Here is an 18,440-nt window from a genome sequence, read left to right on the forward strand (position 1 = left end):
ATTATCCCCTATTTGTATGAATAGGGATGGATCTGCAGTACCTGGCACTGACCACTACACGGATTATGGATCTGTGCTGTTTTGCAACTGCCACCATGTAGGCAGATGATCGGTGAGGATGCCGGGGGTTGGGTGTCCCCCAATGATCTGGTATTGATGACATATCCTAAGAATAAGTCATCAATATTACAGTAGTGTAACCACTGAGAAATTGGATGACAGACCCATTTTAAATAGAACCTTTTAGAGTTATGTGAACAGTTCCACTCACTAAAACTCTCCTGCTTGTGAATGGAAGATCATATGTCACATGATCTTTTTCAGAGCAGCAGGTTGGCTAATAATGATCATGTGATAAACTATTAGACTTTACAGGACTTTTCTTCAGCCCTGTTATTAGTTCACTGTATAAGGGTAGGTTCACCCCACTGTATAAAATACCCGTGTGCAGATAGCATACAATCAGTTTTTTTAATTGTAGCAGTTATTAATCATTTACAAAACCATTTACAGTTTCCAATGTTAAAGAATTTGAGTATCCGTAAAAATCAGAGGCTATACTGTGCCTCCTTATGCCATCCGATTTTTTTCTTTTTTTATACTCCTACCCATAGACGAGTGAGTCTCATCCGATGCTGCAATCAGTGAAAAAATTGCTCATCTGCACTGCCCTAGTCATCTCTAGGAACTATGTATGTATATGTATATGTATATATATATATATATATATATATATATATATATATATATATATATATTATAATATAGTTTCTAGATTAACCTTTCTATCACCTTTATACCCATATTAAAAGGTTATATACGTCCCTGGCGGTGACAGATTCCCTTTAAAGAGGTATAAGATAGTGATCGTTATCTTTGATTTCCAAACTTTATGGTAAGCGATAGAAATGAATGCAGACATATATAATCTGATTGATCTTTTGTTAGCTTTGGTAGTCTTTGCCTTTTTTTCTATTACTTTTCTTTTAGATTAGGAGTTTATGATCTATTAAAATTTATATTTCCAGTTGGTTTGTCCATAGTGCCTTATTTTTTATCTAGATCTTGGTGACTTTAGTGATTTGTGACTTACTTTGCCAGGGTGTAACGTGTCTTATGTAAAAAAAAAAAAAAAAACACTAAAAAACTTCCTACATATTCTTTTAGCATGTTTCTTTTATATGTTAAGTCCCAAGTTGGCCAATTCTGTTGATCAGATGACTGTCTAATGTGTATGGAGGTCTCCCAACGCTGCCCCGATTGGTCTGGGTAGAGCAGGGTCGGCACTTTGGAATTCCAATGGTGGTTCCTTTAGTTCTCTGCGCTCATAAACTTCTGCCCAAGGAGTCACAGGAGTGCATGGCCGAATGCGTGTCTCTATGAGGGAGTCCAGGACGATAGCTGGCGGCTTTATAATGTGCGTTTGGTCCTTTTAGCTACAATAAAATGTACAGTCGCATTGTGTACCTGTAGGAATATAAGAATCAGATAAGGGTCCCATACTTGCATTTACTGGAGGTGGCCATACACGTGAGAGGTCACAGTGAGGAGGAAAGAAGGGTCATGTATTTGAATTTCAGCACCCACAATCCTTTAGTTTGGAGAAAAGCCGTCCCCCGAGCATTCATCTATATGGGGGATCGGAAGGAATAGCTGGCAGATGACAGCCATCCAAGGTGAATGCCTACCGTAAAATTCCATCACACAATGTATTACTTTGTCTATGTACAAAATGTTCTGTTGATAATTGAAATGCAAAACACACTCTGTATTATCATTAATTTGTATGAGGATTTTACAGTAATTATTCTGTTTTGTGAACTGAAGGGTGCACAGACTTTTGCATGAGCTATAAGCAATTTAACATGCCGTAAGTTGTGGGAAATAAAACTAACACGCTACCCGCCTGTGCCTGCAAGTGATTAGTCTCTGCTATTGTACATCTTTGCTGTGAAGTTTTGGCATGACGTCTTGTCTTGTGGATTTAAGCGGTCATTGTGTCATATGTCTTACTGCATGTATGATAACTTGTCCTCGCTTGCCAGCACTAAGCTTGGATGAGAAGGTAAGGCTAGCAGAAATCTTTCTCATGTAGCTTTAGGTGATAGAATTGTTTTCCCTGACTTAGATTCTCACCTGGCCATATTTCCTTTATAATAAGTACATGAAAGTTACTGTACATCGCTCCGTTCACACTTGTATTCATAATTAGTTTACAGGAACAGAAATACTGAACTCTAAAGATGGGTCCCGTTATGGGCACAGTCTGCTCCAGATGAGCCCCTTTGACCGCGTTGTGGTCTGATTAGTTTTCCCATAAAGACGTCCATCATTTTAAACTGAATAAATAGTGCAGCCTTTTCGTCTTCTGCTAAAAATGACAGAATGTGTGATAGGAACCAAACTGTATACCAGTTGGATAAGGGCTTGTCCAGATAACATAACTGGATAATGAAAAGTAGCGTCTTTCAAAATGACCTTCTCTTTAATTTTCTCACCATTTTTAAGAATTTTCCATCTGAAAACAGAAATGGTGTTTTCATTCCGAGACCAAAACCACGACCTGATCCAGTCCTTCTATCACATAGCTGTAGTGTGGTACGTGTATCAGTGTGGGTCACAGGCTTTTTAATTTTTTGAGACCTCACCATCCAGAAAATTGTGATGCCTGGGTGTCACCACCATTGGTCATAGTCAACGCCAAAAGTTTTAAAAATTGACTTGCGGTAATTTTATTCCCCAACCCACTAGAACGTTAACATAAGTACAAGAGATGTCAATAATGTTGGTAAAACGGCGTTTGATGCTGCTAGAGAATAGATATTACAGCTTATATTTACCTCTGTCAAAACTTCCTCCCAAGACTCTCCAAAAACTTGGGGGCTTCTCCTCAGTGAGGTCCAAACAATCCTCTACAACAGGGGTGGGGAATCTTTTTTCTGCCAAGGGCCGTTTGGATATTTATACCATCCTTCGGGGGCCGTACAAACTCCGCCCACAAAGTACATCCTGACTCTGGCACTGGTGTCAGGACGTAATCTTTCATCGCATGCCCTTCAGTGTTCAGTAGTGAACATTGTGTGTGTGTGTGTGTGTGTGTGCTAACAGAGCAAGAAGAAATTAATGAGCTGGTGACAATCAAAATACATCTCCCTGCCAAAGCACTGCAGTCATGGAGAATCTCCCCGAGGGCCGATTAAAAGGTCATCGAGGGCCGTAAATGGCCCGGGGGCCTGAGGTTCCCCACCCCTGCTCTACAAGAACACAAATGTTTCTTCTATTCAGGAAGATAATATGGGATGGCTAGATATGGGATGGCTAGATATGGGATGGCTAGATATGGGATGGCTAGATATGCGATGGCTAGATATGCGATGGCTAGATATGCGATGGCTAGATATGCGATGGCTAGATATGCGATGCCTAGATATGGGATGCCTAGATATGAGAGATAGCTAGATATGGGATAGATGGATAGATATGGGATAGATGGATGGATAGATATGGGATAGATGGATAGATATGGGATAGATGGATGTGTAGATATGGGATAGATGGATGGATAGATAAATAGATAGATATGGGATAGATGGATGGATAAATAGATATGGGATGGATGGATAGATATGGGATAGATGGATGGATAGATATGGGATAGATGGATGGATAGATATGGGATAGATGGATGGATAGATATGGGATGCATGGGTAGATATGGGATGGATGGATAGATATGGGATAGATGGATAGATATGGGATAGCTGGATGGATAGATATGGGATGGATGGATAGATATGGCATGGATGGATAGATAAATAGATATGGGATAGATGGCTAGATATGGGATAGATATGGGATAGATGGATGGATAGATAGATATGGGATAGATATGGGATAGATGGATAGATATGGGGTAGATATGGGGTAGATATGGGGTAGATATGGGGTAGATATGGGATAGATATGGGATAGATGGATGGATAGATATGGGATAGATGGATGGATAGATAGATATGGGATAGATGGATGGATAGATAGATATGGGATAGATGGATGGATAGATAGATATGGGATAGATGGATGGATGGATAGATAGATAGATATGGGATAGATAGATATGGGATAGATATGGGATAGATAGATAGATAGATATGGGATAGGTAGGTAGGTGGTAGCAAGCTATTCTGCAGAGTCTGCCTGTATTTCAATGAGGGAGTCACTGTTGGGCTTCTCTGGTACTGCCTCTTAATAACTATTTCTTAATAACTAAAAAGATCAGTAGTCCTACATTGGACATGATGGATCATCTGTCGGGGATCCCCATACACGTTAGACTGTCGGGCAAACCCATGGATATTGATGAGTTTGGCTGAACCCAGTCTAATGTGTATGGGGGTCTTTATAGGGTATTATTCGAACAATCAAGCTTATGTACATGGTCAAGTCCCTTTGTGAAACTGAAAAAGGTGATATACAGTGGGGCAAAAAAGTATTTAGTCAGTCAGCAATAGTGCAAGTTCCACCACTTAAAAAGATGAGAGGCGTCTGTAATTTACATCATAGGTAGACCTCAACTATGGGAGACAAACTGAGAAAAAAAAATCCAGAAAATCACATTGTCTGTTTTTTTTTTCATTTTATTTGCATATTATGGTGGAAAATAAGTATTTGGTCAGAAGCAAAATTTCATCTCAATTCTTTGTGATATATCCTTTGTTGGCAATGTCAGAGGTCAAACGTTTTCTGTAAGTCTTCACAAGGTTGCCACACACTGTTGGCCCATTCCTCCATGCAGATCTCCTCTAGAGCAGTGATGTTTTTGGCTTTTCGCTTGGCAACATGGACTTTCAACTCCCTCCAAAGGTTTTCTATAGGGTTGAGATCTGGAGACTGGCTAGGCCACTCCAGGACCTTGAAATGCTTCTTACGAAGCCACTCCTTCGTTGCCCTGGCGGTGTGCTTTGGATCATTGTCATGTTGAAAGACCCAGCCACGTTTCATCTTCAATGCCCTTGCTGATGGAAGGAGGTTTGCACTCAAAATCTCACGATACATGGCCCCATTCATTCTTTCATGTACCCGGATCAGTCGTCCTGGCCCCTTTGCAGAGAAACAGCCCCAAAGCATGATGTTTCCACCACCATGCTTTACAGTAGGTATGGTGTTTGATGGATGCAACTCAGTATTCTTTTTCCTCCAAACACGACAAGTTGTGTTTCTACCAAACAGTTCCAGTTTGGTTTCATCAGACCATAGGACATTCTCCCAAAACTCCTCTGGATCATCCAAATGCTCTCTAGCAAACTTCAGACAGGCCGGGACATGTACAGGCTTAAGCAGTGGGACACGTCTGGCACTGCAGGATCTGAGTCCATGGTGGCGTAGTGTGTTACTTATGGTAGGCCTTGTTACATTGGTCCCAGCTCTCTGCAGTTCATTCACTAGGTCCCCCCGCGTGGTTCTGGGATTTTTGCTCACCGTTCTTGTGATCATTCTGACCCCACGGGGTGGGATTTTGCGTGGAGCACCAGATCGAGGGAGATTATCAGTGGTCTTTTATGTCTTCCATTTTCTAATTATTGCTCCCACAGTTGATTTCTTCACTCCAAGCTGGTTGGCTATTGCAGATTCAGTCTTCCCGGCCTGGTGCAGGGCTACAATTTTGTTTCTGGTGTCCTTTGACAGCTCTTTGGTCTTCACCATAGTGGAGTTTGGAGTCAGACTGTTTGAGGGTGTGCACAGGTGTCTTTTTATACTGATAACAAGTTTAAACAGGTGCCATTACTACAGGTAATGAGTGGAGGAAAGAGGAGACTCTTAAAGAAGAAGTTACAGGTCTGTGAGAGCCAGAAATCTTGATTGCTTGTTTCTGACCAAATACTTATTTTCCACCATAATATGCAAATAAAATGAAAAAAAAACAGACAATGTGATTTTCTGGATTTTTTTTTCTCAGTTTGTCTCCCATAGTTGAGGTCTACCTATGATGTAAATTACAGACGCCTCTCATCTTTTTAAGTGGTGGAACTTGCACTATTGCTGACTGACTAAATACTTTTTTGCCCCACTGTAGTTTTAAAAAGAAAACACAAATCCCTTTATTTTCCCCAAATGAAAAATACTTAATTCAAAGAAAGATTCTATTATCTGTAATGATCCAAATTCTGAAATGATCGTGCTATTATTATTCACTCGCTCAGTGAACTGATTAAAAGAAAAATAATGCCAGATTTTCTGTATTCTGCTTATTCCCCCTCTTAAAAAGAAATAAAAAGTCCTATTTAACACGATATGATACCAATGAAAACGCATCCCAGAAAAAAAGCCCCGACAGCACCGTCTTTAAAAAATAAACTTATTGTGCAACAATGCATAAAAACACAGAACATAGTATAACGAGAAAGAACTCTAATAATTTGATTTCACGGTAATTGTAGTTACCTGCAAAATAAGTTCACCTGTCTCCTATTCTTCACAATAAATGCTGTAAAAATAGTAAATAAAGAACGAAAACTAAAATAAAGTCCTCATACATTCATGTTAATGGAAAAATAGAAGAAAAAACATCTATCTTGAAGAGCACAGACAGAAAAGAAAAAAAACATCCTGAAAGCCAAAATAGTTTAGTGTCCATAGGAAGTTAAAGTGTATTAAAAAACAAATCTTCCGTCTAATCATGGCTGCATGGTCCCATGAATTCTACTGGTTATTTATTTTAGAATACTAGGACCTAAATAATAGGTTTGGCCAGCAGACATGGAGTAAGAGTCAGGAACTCTTTGGGGATAGCTAAGAATTACCGGAGGACGCACTATTGATTTGACTATGGGATAAATCTGCTCCATGCAGCACATCCATTTGTCAGGGTCGGTCACCGGTAACATCTGTAGTTTGGGCAGCCGGCAAGCTAAGGACTGGCGGATACAGGAGGCATTGTCATCCTGTGTAGCCCTAATCTTGTAGCTGTCACTTGATTAATCGTCAAGTTTAGGTCTCCTGTTTCAGCGATCTTGGTTCAGCAGCTAAACTGATGATTTCTGCTTGCAGTTCACCAACGGATTCAGGAAGCTCAGGAACTGAAGTCTAAGAAAAACTCCAAATCCCGGAAAAAGAGGAAGCAAAATGTGGATGAGGAGGAAGGTAAATGCGAATGTCCTGGGGATGCACCACAATCTGTGCATGACTAGTATGTTTTCTGCTCCAGAAGAGGACTTCTGTCCGTTGTATTGTCTGTGTCGTTTTCTGATATTTGCACTAACTTGGAACTGCATGCATTTGATCTACACAAAATACACTTAAAGTTTGATTTTTAACTAATGTTCCTGGATGGACTCATGACGTCTGCTACTGATTGTGCTGCCCAATAATCCAATTATGAATGAAGCGGACTCTCCCTCGCACTGCTGATCCTCATATCGTTGTAATGTGGCGCGGGGCTGTAGCTGTGGGTGACGTACTTGTCTTTTGTGCCCCAGGGACCTGCTAGGTGTGTGGACTTGTGCTATGGGGGCGCTACACCCTTGCAGGCGGCATGATGCCAATTACTTCGGCTGGCTAGGGACAGATGTTAAGCAGTTCAATGAGGGAGACCGCCAGTCAGAAATAATCTTTTTACTGAACGATAACTTGATGGGGATTGTATACCGTAGGTGGCACATACACAACTTGTTTCCTTTCCAATATGGAGCATTTTTCCCATAGAGTTTCCATTCCTTCCACCTTACTCGCTAGTTCTCTTTCTTCACTGTTCCTCTCTACTTCACCACCACCCAGATCAGTACTACAGTCCTGTTAGCAAGAGTCCTATGCTCAACACGTGGTTCCGCGTCTTCTTCCACCCAAATGAACTATGTTGCCAATATGGCCGGGGCACTCTCTACGTCTTTAGCACTCTGTCCCATCTTGGCCCGTAACCTCTCTGAGTTGTAAACTCGGAGCTGTACTACTAGTCATTCTCTCCTGGGACTTGTCTCACATTAACCACTCTGTCTTTCCATTGCTTTTAATTTTTTCTTTACTTTAGTTCATGCTAACCACCGTATTGGTCTCCTCTAGCTTCAGAACACCCACGTTATGCAGCACTGCTACTGTCTATACCTTAGTTATATATACATATTAGTCCTTAAACCCCAAAACCAACCATGGGTACATTCCGCAGAGATCAATGAACACTAAATGCCACTAAAGGAATGAACAACTGGCACAGAGAATGTAGAATACACAGTATAAACAATTTAATTCGTATTAGAATTCATATACAATATAATCACATATAGATGCCTCAAATTATCAAAAAAGCCGCTGGATACATGGACAAAATGAATCACTACAGTATTAAAATAAGACAAAATAATTTTGCTGCGCTATGGTAAACAATGCCTGCATGACTATAAGCGAAACCGCTATGGATCAGATTGGAATAAGTGCCCCAACTGACAAATTACTCCTACATTTAGTACCTGAACCAAACAAAAGCGGATCACATTCACTGGTAATTCAGGATAAACCATAACAACCGCTACCCAAAGCAAGATGTAATACCTGTATGTAATGTCCACACTATCACCGCGGTCCACCCCGACGCGCGTTTCGCCTCTTCTTCATCTGGGGGCGATGTGTACTGATGTGTACTGTTCCCTAGCTGACATCCTGACAGAACACTGTCTGTGTCCCTTCACCTTAGCCTCTGGGCTTGTCCCAATCATTAACTCTAACTCTCCCTACAGTCGGTCAGAATACAATAATAACACTATTAATAATAAATAATAATCTTTATTTTTATATAGCGCTAACAAATTCCGCAGCGCTTTACAGTTTGCACACATTATCATCATTGTCTCCGATGGGGCTCACAATCTAAATTCCCTATCAGTATGTCTTTGGAATGTGGGAGGAAACCCACGCAAACACGGGGAGAACATACAAACTCCTTGCAGATGTTGTCCTTGGTGGGATTCGAACCCAGGACTCCAGTGCTGCAAGGCTGCAGTGCTAACGACTGAGCCACCGTGCCGCCCATTAACCCATATCACAGTTCCCATTAAACAATATAACAATACACTTGTTCTTCAAGGGGGAATGTGGGCTTCATGTCCATAACCTTGTATCATGATATTGAAGAAGGGCACTCCTCAAAACATCTGGTAAAAAAAAAAAATCAAATGGTTTATGCTAATGTTTCAGACTCCATTGGCCTAGCTGAATGACTGACAAAATTGTGATGCTCTAAAGGGAATCTATTACTATAGTGAAATTATTATTGATGTAAAATAAAGGTTTGGTTAGAGTTATAACTTGAAGCTCCAGGGCTCCTTTTAAAAAATGTATTTTGCACCGCTCTTAGCATTTGTAGTTTTGGTGCCTGTTTATGTAGAAGTCTTGGGATGGGGAATCTTGCAGATCTTGGAAAATTAACTGCAGAGGCAGTTTGCAAATTACACATTATGGACAGACATAGAGTACTCTGCAAATGTTTTAGGCAGGTGTGAATAAAATGCCCTAGAGTAAGAATGCTTTCAAAAATTGAAGTGTTAATTATTTTTATCAATTAACTAAAAGCAAAGGGAATGGACTAAAGAGAAATCGAAATAAAATCGAAATTTGTTGTAATCACACCTTTCAAAACCGCTTCAGTTCTTCTATGTAGATTTGCACACAGTTTCTGAAGGAACTCGTCAGATTGTTCTCAACATCTTGGAGAAATAACCACAGACATACTCGATGATGTTGAGTTCAGGGCTGTGGGGCCATATCATCACTTCCAGGACTCCTTGTTCTTATTTATGCTGAAGATAGTTCTCAGTGACATTGGCTGTATGTATGGGGTGTACTTTAGAATAAATTTGAAGTCAATCAGTTGCCTTTCTGATGGCGTTGCATGATGGATAAGTATCTGCTTGTCACAATTAATCTTGACCAAATTCCCCGTTTTAATTTACCTGATGCTGCCCCAAACTTGTGCTGCCTCCACCATGCTTCTCTTTTGCCTGTAGACACTCATTATTGTATCGCACTCTAGCCCTTTGGAGACAAACTGTCTTCTGTTAGAGCCAAATATTTCAAAATTTGACTTATTAGTCTAGATCACCCACTGCCATTTTTCTGTGCCCCAGTTTCTACATTTCTGTGAGTAATTAAGTAACTTGGCCTTGTTTCGATAAGGAAAATATGGTTTTTAGCCGCAATTTTTTCATGAAGACCATTTCTTGCCAGACTCCTCCAAACAGTATATGGGTGTAGCTAGGTTCCACTGGCTGCTACCACTTCTGAACTAATGACACTGCTGGATTTATTCCGGTTTCAAAGGGAAGAAATCAATCAGCTGCGCTACGTTTCCTTGCCCTACTTCTGATTCTACGTTCCTTATCATTGTCCCTTTTTGGTGTCCTCAACTCTGAGAAATTCAGGCGGATACTTATCCATCAGGGATACAAATTTATTCTGCAGCGGGACAACGACCCCATACCTGCAGCCAATATCATTAAGAAGTGTCTTCAAGAAGAACAAGAAGACCTAGATGTGATGACCCCAACAGAGCCAAGATCTCAACATCATCGAGTCTGTCTGGAATTACATAAAGAGCCAGAAGAATTTGTGAAAGCCTACTTCCACCAAAAATCTGTGGTTACTTCTCCAAGATGTTTAGAACAACCTCCCTGTTGAGCACTTTCTAAAACTGGGTGCAAATGTACTGAGAAGAATGGATGCTGTTTTGAAGTCAGTGTGGTCACGTCAAATATTGATTTGACTTAGATTTCTTGTTAGTTTATTCGCTTTACATTTTGTTAATTGTTAAAGAAATACACTATTACCATTTCTATTTTTGAAAGCATTTTTACTTGGCAGCATTTTTTCCAGACCTCCTTAAAATTTTTGAAAGCACTTGTATATTGACACAACGGTATCTCTTATTACAAACCCTGAATAATCCTTTTTGCCTTTGGTACTGTGCACACTGACACTATGGCTCTATGATGGTTCCTTTATGATGCATTATATTGATCACTTTTTTCCATATTGGCATGATGCGTCTGTCAGGGCTCTTTTTTATTTATACACAGAATGCTTTCTTATTCTATGGGCATGAAGCAATTGAAAAGAATAAAGTGAGCAGAGTATACAGCAGTATGCTGTAACAGTATATAGCTTTGTGTAGCCGTTTGGTGTGGTATATAATAACAGCTGGGAGACAAACAATGACACATAAACACGGCAAATGGACAGGAAGGTGTAGTGCTGTTTATTTGTAAGGTGACACTAGTCGTATTGTTTTACATTTCCTCGCCCATTGTGAATAATACCTTCCTTAGAAATCGAGCTCACCCCCATCCAAATACAGAAGTTTTTTATTTTATTTTTTCATTTTCAGCAAAAGTAAAGTTAAAAATCAAAGCTACATATATATCCAAAACATATAAAAGGGATCACAGTTAGAGTGATCAATGAGTGGAACAGGCTGCCCCGAGAGGAGGTGAGTTCTCCTTCAATGGAAGTCTTCAAACAGAGGCTGGACAGACATCTGTCTGGGATGATTTAGCGAATCCTGCTTTGAGCAGGGGGTTGGACCAGATGATCCAGGAGGTCCCTTCCAACTCTACAATTCTATGATTCTGTGAATCTATGACCAGGTTTTTACTACGGGATGTGTCACTTGCTGAACTGCTTGCTGCTGTTTTGATAAAATCATTGTTTTATCAAAAGTAGATTATCATGAGAGGACTAGTAAACCTCTTGCCATATAGTCCTCCATATATATGAGCTCAGTATAACAACGCCCCCCACCACTGGTTGACAGCTTTCTGCCTATGCACGGTACACACATAAAGCTGCCAATCAGAAGTGTGGATGGGGTTATACACTGTGTGCACATTTATTAGACAAGTGAGTATTTTGACAATTTCATCTATTTTCTACAGATTTATGCAGTAGACTGCATCTGGGTGTTCGTGTTCAGTAGTCTCCTGAAGAAAATGATGCATGACACATCACACCTTCGCTCTGTTGGCACAATTATAGCCTATGACCCTGCCAGGGCATGCGCCTGAATCCCATTTCATTGGGGGGTTCGGATTTAAGCCCTGACGGGACCTAACGAGTACCAAAACCCAGTGTGAAAGCACCCTTATTCCCAAGGTTATGTAAGCAAAGAGCAAGTACACATCATGTTTAATTAGTGTGTAGGTGACCTAAATAAGGTATGTGTTGGAGCTTGTAATATGTCAGCAGTCTTGATCTAAGGATTCCCGAGTTTAGGATTAGACTAGCTGTGGACTTGTAGAACTGGCCGGCTCATTTCTGCTGCCCTCATTTATTGTTGTCGTATGAGTTATGCATCGATGCTGGAGGTAAATGATGGGTGTGTAATGGTACAATTCCTTTGGAATTTTTTTTGTGCTTGTTCAGCTCTATGATTAAATTACGTGCAACTAAGAAGTGAGAGACAATGACTGTCCTACATTTCTGCAACTTCATTCTGCAATTGTGCTAACCTTCATTATACAGCGGCCTACACCACTGACTTACAGTTGTAGCCAAAAGTATTGACACCCCTGCTATTCTGTCAGATAATACTCAGATTCTTCCTGAAAATGATTGCAAACACAAATTCTTTGGTATTATTATCTTCATTTAATTTGTCTTAAAAGAAAAAATACAAAAGAGAATGAAGCAAAAAGCAAAACATTGATCATTTCACACAAAACTCCAAAAATGGGCCAGGCAAAAGTATTGGCACCCTCAGCCTAATACTTGGTTGCACAACCTTTAGCCAAAATAACTGTGACCAACCGCTTCCGGTAACCATCAATGAGTTTCTTGCAATGCTCTGCTGGAATTTTAGACCATTCTTCTTTGGCAAACTGCTCCAGGTCCCTGATATTTGAAGGGTGCCTTCTCCAAACTGCCATTTTTAGATCTCTCCACAGGTGTTCTATGGGATTCAGGTCTGGACTCATTGCTGGCCACCTTAGAAGTCTCCAGTGCTTTCTCTCAAACCATTTTCTAGTGGTTTTTGAAGTGTTTTGGGTCATTGTCCTGCTGGAAGACCCATGACCTCTGAGGGAGACCCAGCTTTCTCACACTGGGCCCTACATTATGCTGCAAAATTTGTTGGTAGTCTTCAGACTTCATAATGCCATGCACACAGTCAAGCAGTCCAGTGCCAGAGGCAGCAAAGCAACCCCAAAACATCAGGGAACCTCCGCCATATTTGACTGTAGGGACCGTGTTCTTTTCTTTGAATGCCTCTTTTTTTTTTTTCTCCTGTAAACTCTATGTTGATGCCTTTGCCCAAAAAGCTCTACTTTTGTCTCATCTGACCAGAGAACATTCTTCCAAAACGTTTTAGGCTTTTTCAGGTAAGTTTTGGCAAACTCCAGCCTGGCTTTTTTATGTCTTGGGGTAAGAAGTGGGGTCTTCTTGGGTCTCCTACCATACAGTCCCTTTAAATTCAGAAGCCGACGCATAGTACGGGTTGACACTGTTGTACCCTCGGACTACAGGGCAGCTTGAACTTGTTTGGATGCTAGTCGAGGTTCTTTATCCAACATCCGCACAATCTTGCGTTGAAATCTCTTGTCAATTTTTCTTTTCCGTCCACATCTAGGGAGGTTAGCCACAGTGCCATGGGCTTTAAACTTCTTGATGCCACTGCGCCCGGTAGACACAGGAACATTCAGGTCTTTGGAGATGGACTTGTAGCCTTGAGATTGCTCACGCTTCCTCACAATTTGGTTTCTCAAGTCCTCAGACAGTTCTTTGGTCTTCTTTCTTTTCTCCATGCTCAATGTGGTACACACAAGGGCACAGGACAGAGGTTGAGTCAACTTTAATCCATGTCAACTGGCTGCAAGTGTGATTTAGTTATTGCCAACACCTGTTAGGTGCCACAGGTAAGTTACAGGTGCCGTTAATTACACAAATTAGAGAAGCATCACATGATTTTTCGAACAGTGCCAATACTTTTGTCCATCCTCTTTTTTATGTTTGGTGTGGAATTATATCCAATTTGGCTTTAGGACAATTCTTTTTGTGTTTTTTCATTTAAGACAAATTAAATGAAGATAATAATAAAAAAGAATTTGTTTGCAATCATTTTCAGGAAGAAACTGAGTATTATCTGACAGAATTGCAGGGGTGTCAATACTTTTGGCCACAACTGTATATCATGTCCTATATGTAAATGAGTTAATAACCACCTTTCATGGAGGGAAGCTAAACTAAACCTAGGAGTAAACAAGTAAAAAAAAAAAAAACGGAACCACGGATTAGCTGTCCATCTGCAGGACTTCTGCAATTTTCTTTAAAAAAAAAACAAACAGCTATAATGTGTGTCTTACGAAGTCTACTTTGCAACACACACTTCCCCAGTTGTTAAGCTACCAGGAACTTTCGCCAAAGTTCTTGTATTACACATGCAAGCCCTGGAGGAATAAGTCCAGAAAATGTGGTTCTACCTTTTCAGCTTTGCTGAAAATGACTCTTGAGTTACCATTAACAATATATACCGTATATTAAATACCGGTATATACGGTGTATATATAATGAAGGCGAGTGAAAAATTATCACACTCTGGCTGTAGAATGTGTTTTAATACATTTGTGCATAATTTTTGGACATAATCTTCCTTCTTTGACACTTTGTCCGTCTGTCATAAAGCTATTTTATTCTCTCATTAAAAAATACTTTAGACTGAGCTGCTTGCCACAAATCCGCCGTTCACCTCTTCATCAGACATGAATCTTCATCCTTATAGGAGTTCTGTTATGGGACCAAAGATTTGATAGTCCGATAATTTTACAATCATTTTTCAAGCTGGTGTTATAAAGTATTCTAATTTCCTGAGATAATGACTTTGGGTTTTCATTGGCTGTAAGCCATAATCATCTACATTAACAGAAATAAACACGTGAAATAAATCACTCTGTAATGACTCTATATAATATGAGTTTCACTTTTTGTATTGAAGAAGTGGAATAATTAATTTTGATGCTCTTCTAATTTTTTAGATGCACCTGTATATATAAAGAAACACGTGTCTTTCTTTTGCTCCATTTGTCTTTGAAAAATGTCCCCCACCCTTTATTTAATCTTCTCCAACTGCTGTAACTGTGTATTATAGAAGGCAGTAACTGACGCTGATAATTGTTTTGTTTTTTTTTATTTATTCCGTTAACCTATTGTTAAACAATATACAATGCGTCCTCCTTCCCTGTTCCGCTCTTTGCTATACCTTTTGTTTTCCCTCATTAAGACAGATTACAAATACTACCAGAGTATGATATACCCTTGAAAAATGTGTGGCTTTCCTGAAGTGGTTCCGTGTTACTAGAGTTGTCATGGCCGCCTTTGAAGCAGTATTTATGGTTACCACAAACATTATCCATTAAAGACGAATATTCCTTGCAGTTTCTATCTTCAACAGACCATCGCATTGAGGTGGTTGGTAACAGAGCCGTGTCCCAGTTCTCCCATTATTACAAGGCTTCCCAGTAGTGAGCTCACGCCACTGGAATGCAGCAATTCATTGTGTCCACGTACCGTACTCATCTCAGCATTCAGTTTCTTTGGGATCTATTTCAGTAGCTGACACACCTATTCAGCACATCAGAAGAAATTACCGGTCTGTGACAAAGCCGTTTGTCATGCTTCCTTTTACTGTTGTTATGGTTGTTGGTATGGTGCTGCGTTGGTCTCCTCTGTAATATTCCTTTCTCTACATTGATATGTGTGCACTTGTTATGGATTTACCTTTAAAGGGAATCTCACTCAGTTTTTGCTATCTCATCTGAGAGCAGTATATTGTAGGGGCTGAGACCCTGATTCCAGCGATGTGTCACTTACTGAGCTGCTTGCTGTCATTTTGATAAAATCTGTTTTCTCTGCTGCAGATCTACCAGTTCTCTGAATGTTGAGTCCATTGTAACCCAGCCCACATCTCTTGATTGGCAGCTTTGTACTGTGTAGAAAGAATCTGACAATCAGTGGAGTGGGCAGGATTATGCCGAGCTCATTAATGTGGAGGACTACATGACAGCAGGTTTACTAGTCCTCTAATCTCCTGCTGCTAAAACAGTGATTTTATGAAAACTACACTAAACAGCCCAGTAAGTAACACATCGTTGGAATCAGGGTCTCTTTCTCTACATCATGCTGCTCTCAGATTTGGTGGCAAAAACCTGGTGACAAATTCCCTTTTAAATGGGTTGTGTTGGTTAGAAAACCTATTTAATAAAGTGAAGTCTCGCATTTTAGACCAGAAGTCATTAGACAGAGCGAGGACATCTATGAAGAAATTGGCAGCCAATCTACACCATATTTGTGTGTAATCAAATGCATTATTTGGCTGCAGATTTCACATTGTTTAATGACATCAGTACAATATTCCTAATTTTTACAGGATTTCTGTTTAGATTTGTACGGTTTGATGAGAATCAGCCTTGTATGAACATTTCTTTACACTGCAGTTAGACGGAGGTTACCCAAGGTGGATACATTACAGAAAAAAGGATGTGCAGATTTCTCGCTGCTCTGATTATTGACGATGGAGTACTTGCTTCAAAATGTTGAGAAATTGTTCATTTTAAGGCTAGTTTCACATTTGTGTTTAAGGCAGCAGCGGCGGCCTGCACACGGCCGCCGCTAAGCCCCGCCCCCTGCCGTGCCTCCGTCAGTAGCTCCGCCTACGGGCGCATGACGCTGCATGCGTCCTGCGTCCCCTATCTTTAGCACTGGGGACGCAGGCCGTGCGCAGGTATTAGTTTGGCGGCGCATGCGTCCTTTTGACGCTGCGCCGACCAGCGCCAAACGCAACAGGTTGCAATTTGGTGCGCTGGGCGCAGCGTCAAAAGGACGCATGCGCCGCCAAACTCATACCTGCGCACGGCCTGCGTCCCCAGTGCTAAAGATAGGGGACGCAGGACGCATGCAGCGTCATGCGCCCGTAGGCGGAGCTACTGGTGGAGGCACGACAGGGGGCGGGGCTTAGACTGCTGCCTTAAACGCAAATGTGAAACTAGCCTAATTGTTTGTTGGACACGTATCTGTGATGACAACTGTTCCTTCAATCCTTATTGCTCTTTACATTCCAGGTCTTCCCATCAGCACCTACTCCAAATATTGTTACCGTAAACTGCAAAAAGTCGCAGTTACTGGCGGAAAGAAGGTAAGAAACCTTGAAGTTTGTGGTTTGATAGCTTAAAAATTGTTTTAGGGCTTCTATAAAAACACTTCTTAATACTTATTACCTATTGTGTTGTCTGTCCTGAGCAGAGGAAACACATCGGAAAGTAAGCGTGGCTCCACATTTGTGTGCCTTTCTAGCTATTCTACCAGGAAATGACTACTTCCCCACTGGCGCATTGGAGCCCTTCTCACCCGCTAGAGAGGATACTCTGATCACTATTTACATGCTACTATTATGTAGCAACCACACAATGCCAGCAGAGGATTGTTCATGGGTCCAATTCTATTATTTGGACCCTGCACAAGGTCTTCTGACGTGGAACAGTTTACATGGAAATTGTGCCGCTCAGGATGCCAGAGCATCCCCCCCCCCTCCCCGGCAAGGAGAATGAACATTTAGGAGAGTTTGAAAATGTTGTTTTTTTGTTGTTTTTTTTCTGGTTTGAATGGTTTGTTTTACAGATGATGAGATATTTTCAGGGTGATCTTGTAAAATTCAGCCAAAGTGAAGATTAGAGACTGAATTTTAAGACAAGGCAATTCCCCGCATTTGTTGTGACTGTTGGAACAGCCGCAGAACATGCATCCGCGGGGAATGGAACATAGCAGCCGTGACACATGGATCCACGGGGAGTGGAACATAGCAGCCGCGATACATGCATCTGCGGGGAGTGGAACACAGCAGCTGCGACACATGCATTCTCGGAGAGTAGAACATAGCAACTACGACACATGCATCCGCAGGGAGTGGAACATAGAAGCCGCGACACATGCATCCCCGGAGAGTGGAACATAGCAGCCACGACACATGCATCCTCTGAGAGTGGAACATAGCAGCCACGACACATGCATCCACAGGGAGCGGAACATAGCAGCCGCGACACATGCATCCCCAGAGAGTGGAACATAGCAGCCACGACACATGCATCCCCGGAGAGTGGAACATAGCAGCCGCGACACATGCATCCACGGGGAGTGGAACATAGCAGCCACGACACATGCATCCAAGGAGAGTGGAACATAGCAACCATGACACATGCATCCCCGGAGAGTGGAACATAGCAGCCACGACACATGCATCCATGGGGAGTGAAACATAGCAGCCAAAACACATGCATCCATGGGGAGTGGAACATAGCAGCCACGACACATGCATCCATGGGGAGTGGAACATAGCAGCCACGACACATGCATCCCCAGAGAGTGGAACATAGCAGCCACGACAAATGCATCCCCGGAGAGTGGAACATAGCAGCCAC

The 18,440-nt window shown here is 41.3% G+C and overlaps 1 protein-coding gene across 5 annotated transcripts in view; it reads left to right on the forward strand.

Moving 5' to 3' along the window:
- Positions 1–18,440, forward strand: part of LOC141069653 (rho GTPase-activating protein 39-like) — a 116,278-nt gene that overhangs the window by 80,516 nt on the left and 17,322 nt on the right. For all 5 annotated transcript variants that reach the window (XM_073559407.1, XM_073559405.1, XM_073559406.1 and 2 more), the window contains exons 5-6: positions 7,048–7,140; positions 17,088–17,161. In XM_073559407.1, coding sequence (XP_073415508.1) covers positions 7,048–7,140; positions 17,088–17,161 — 167 coding nt within the window. The remainder of the gene's footprint in view (positions 1–7,047; positions 7,141–17,087; positions 17,162–18,440) is intronic.

This window comes from Dendrobates tinctorius, unplaced genomic scaffold (assembly GCF_039654945.1).
Source record: "Dendrobates tinctorius isolate UK_male_01 unplaced genomic scaffold, ASM3965494v1 ptg000270l, whole genome shotgun sequence".
NCBI classification, from domain to species: Eukaryota; Metazoa; Chordata; class Amphibia; order Anura; family Dendrobatidae; genus Dendrobates; species Dendrobates tinctorius.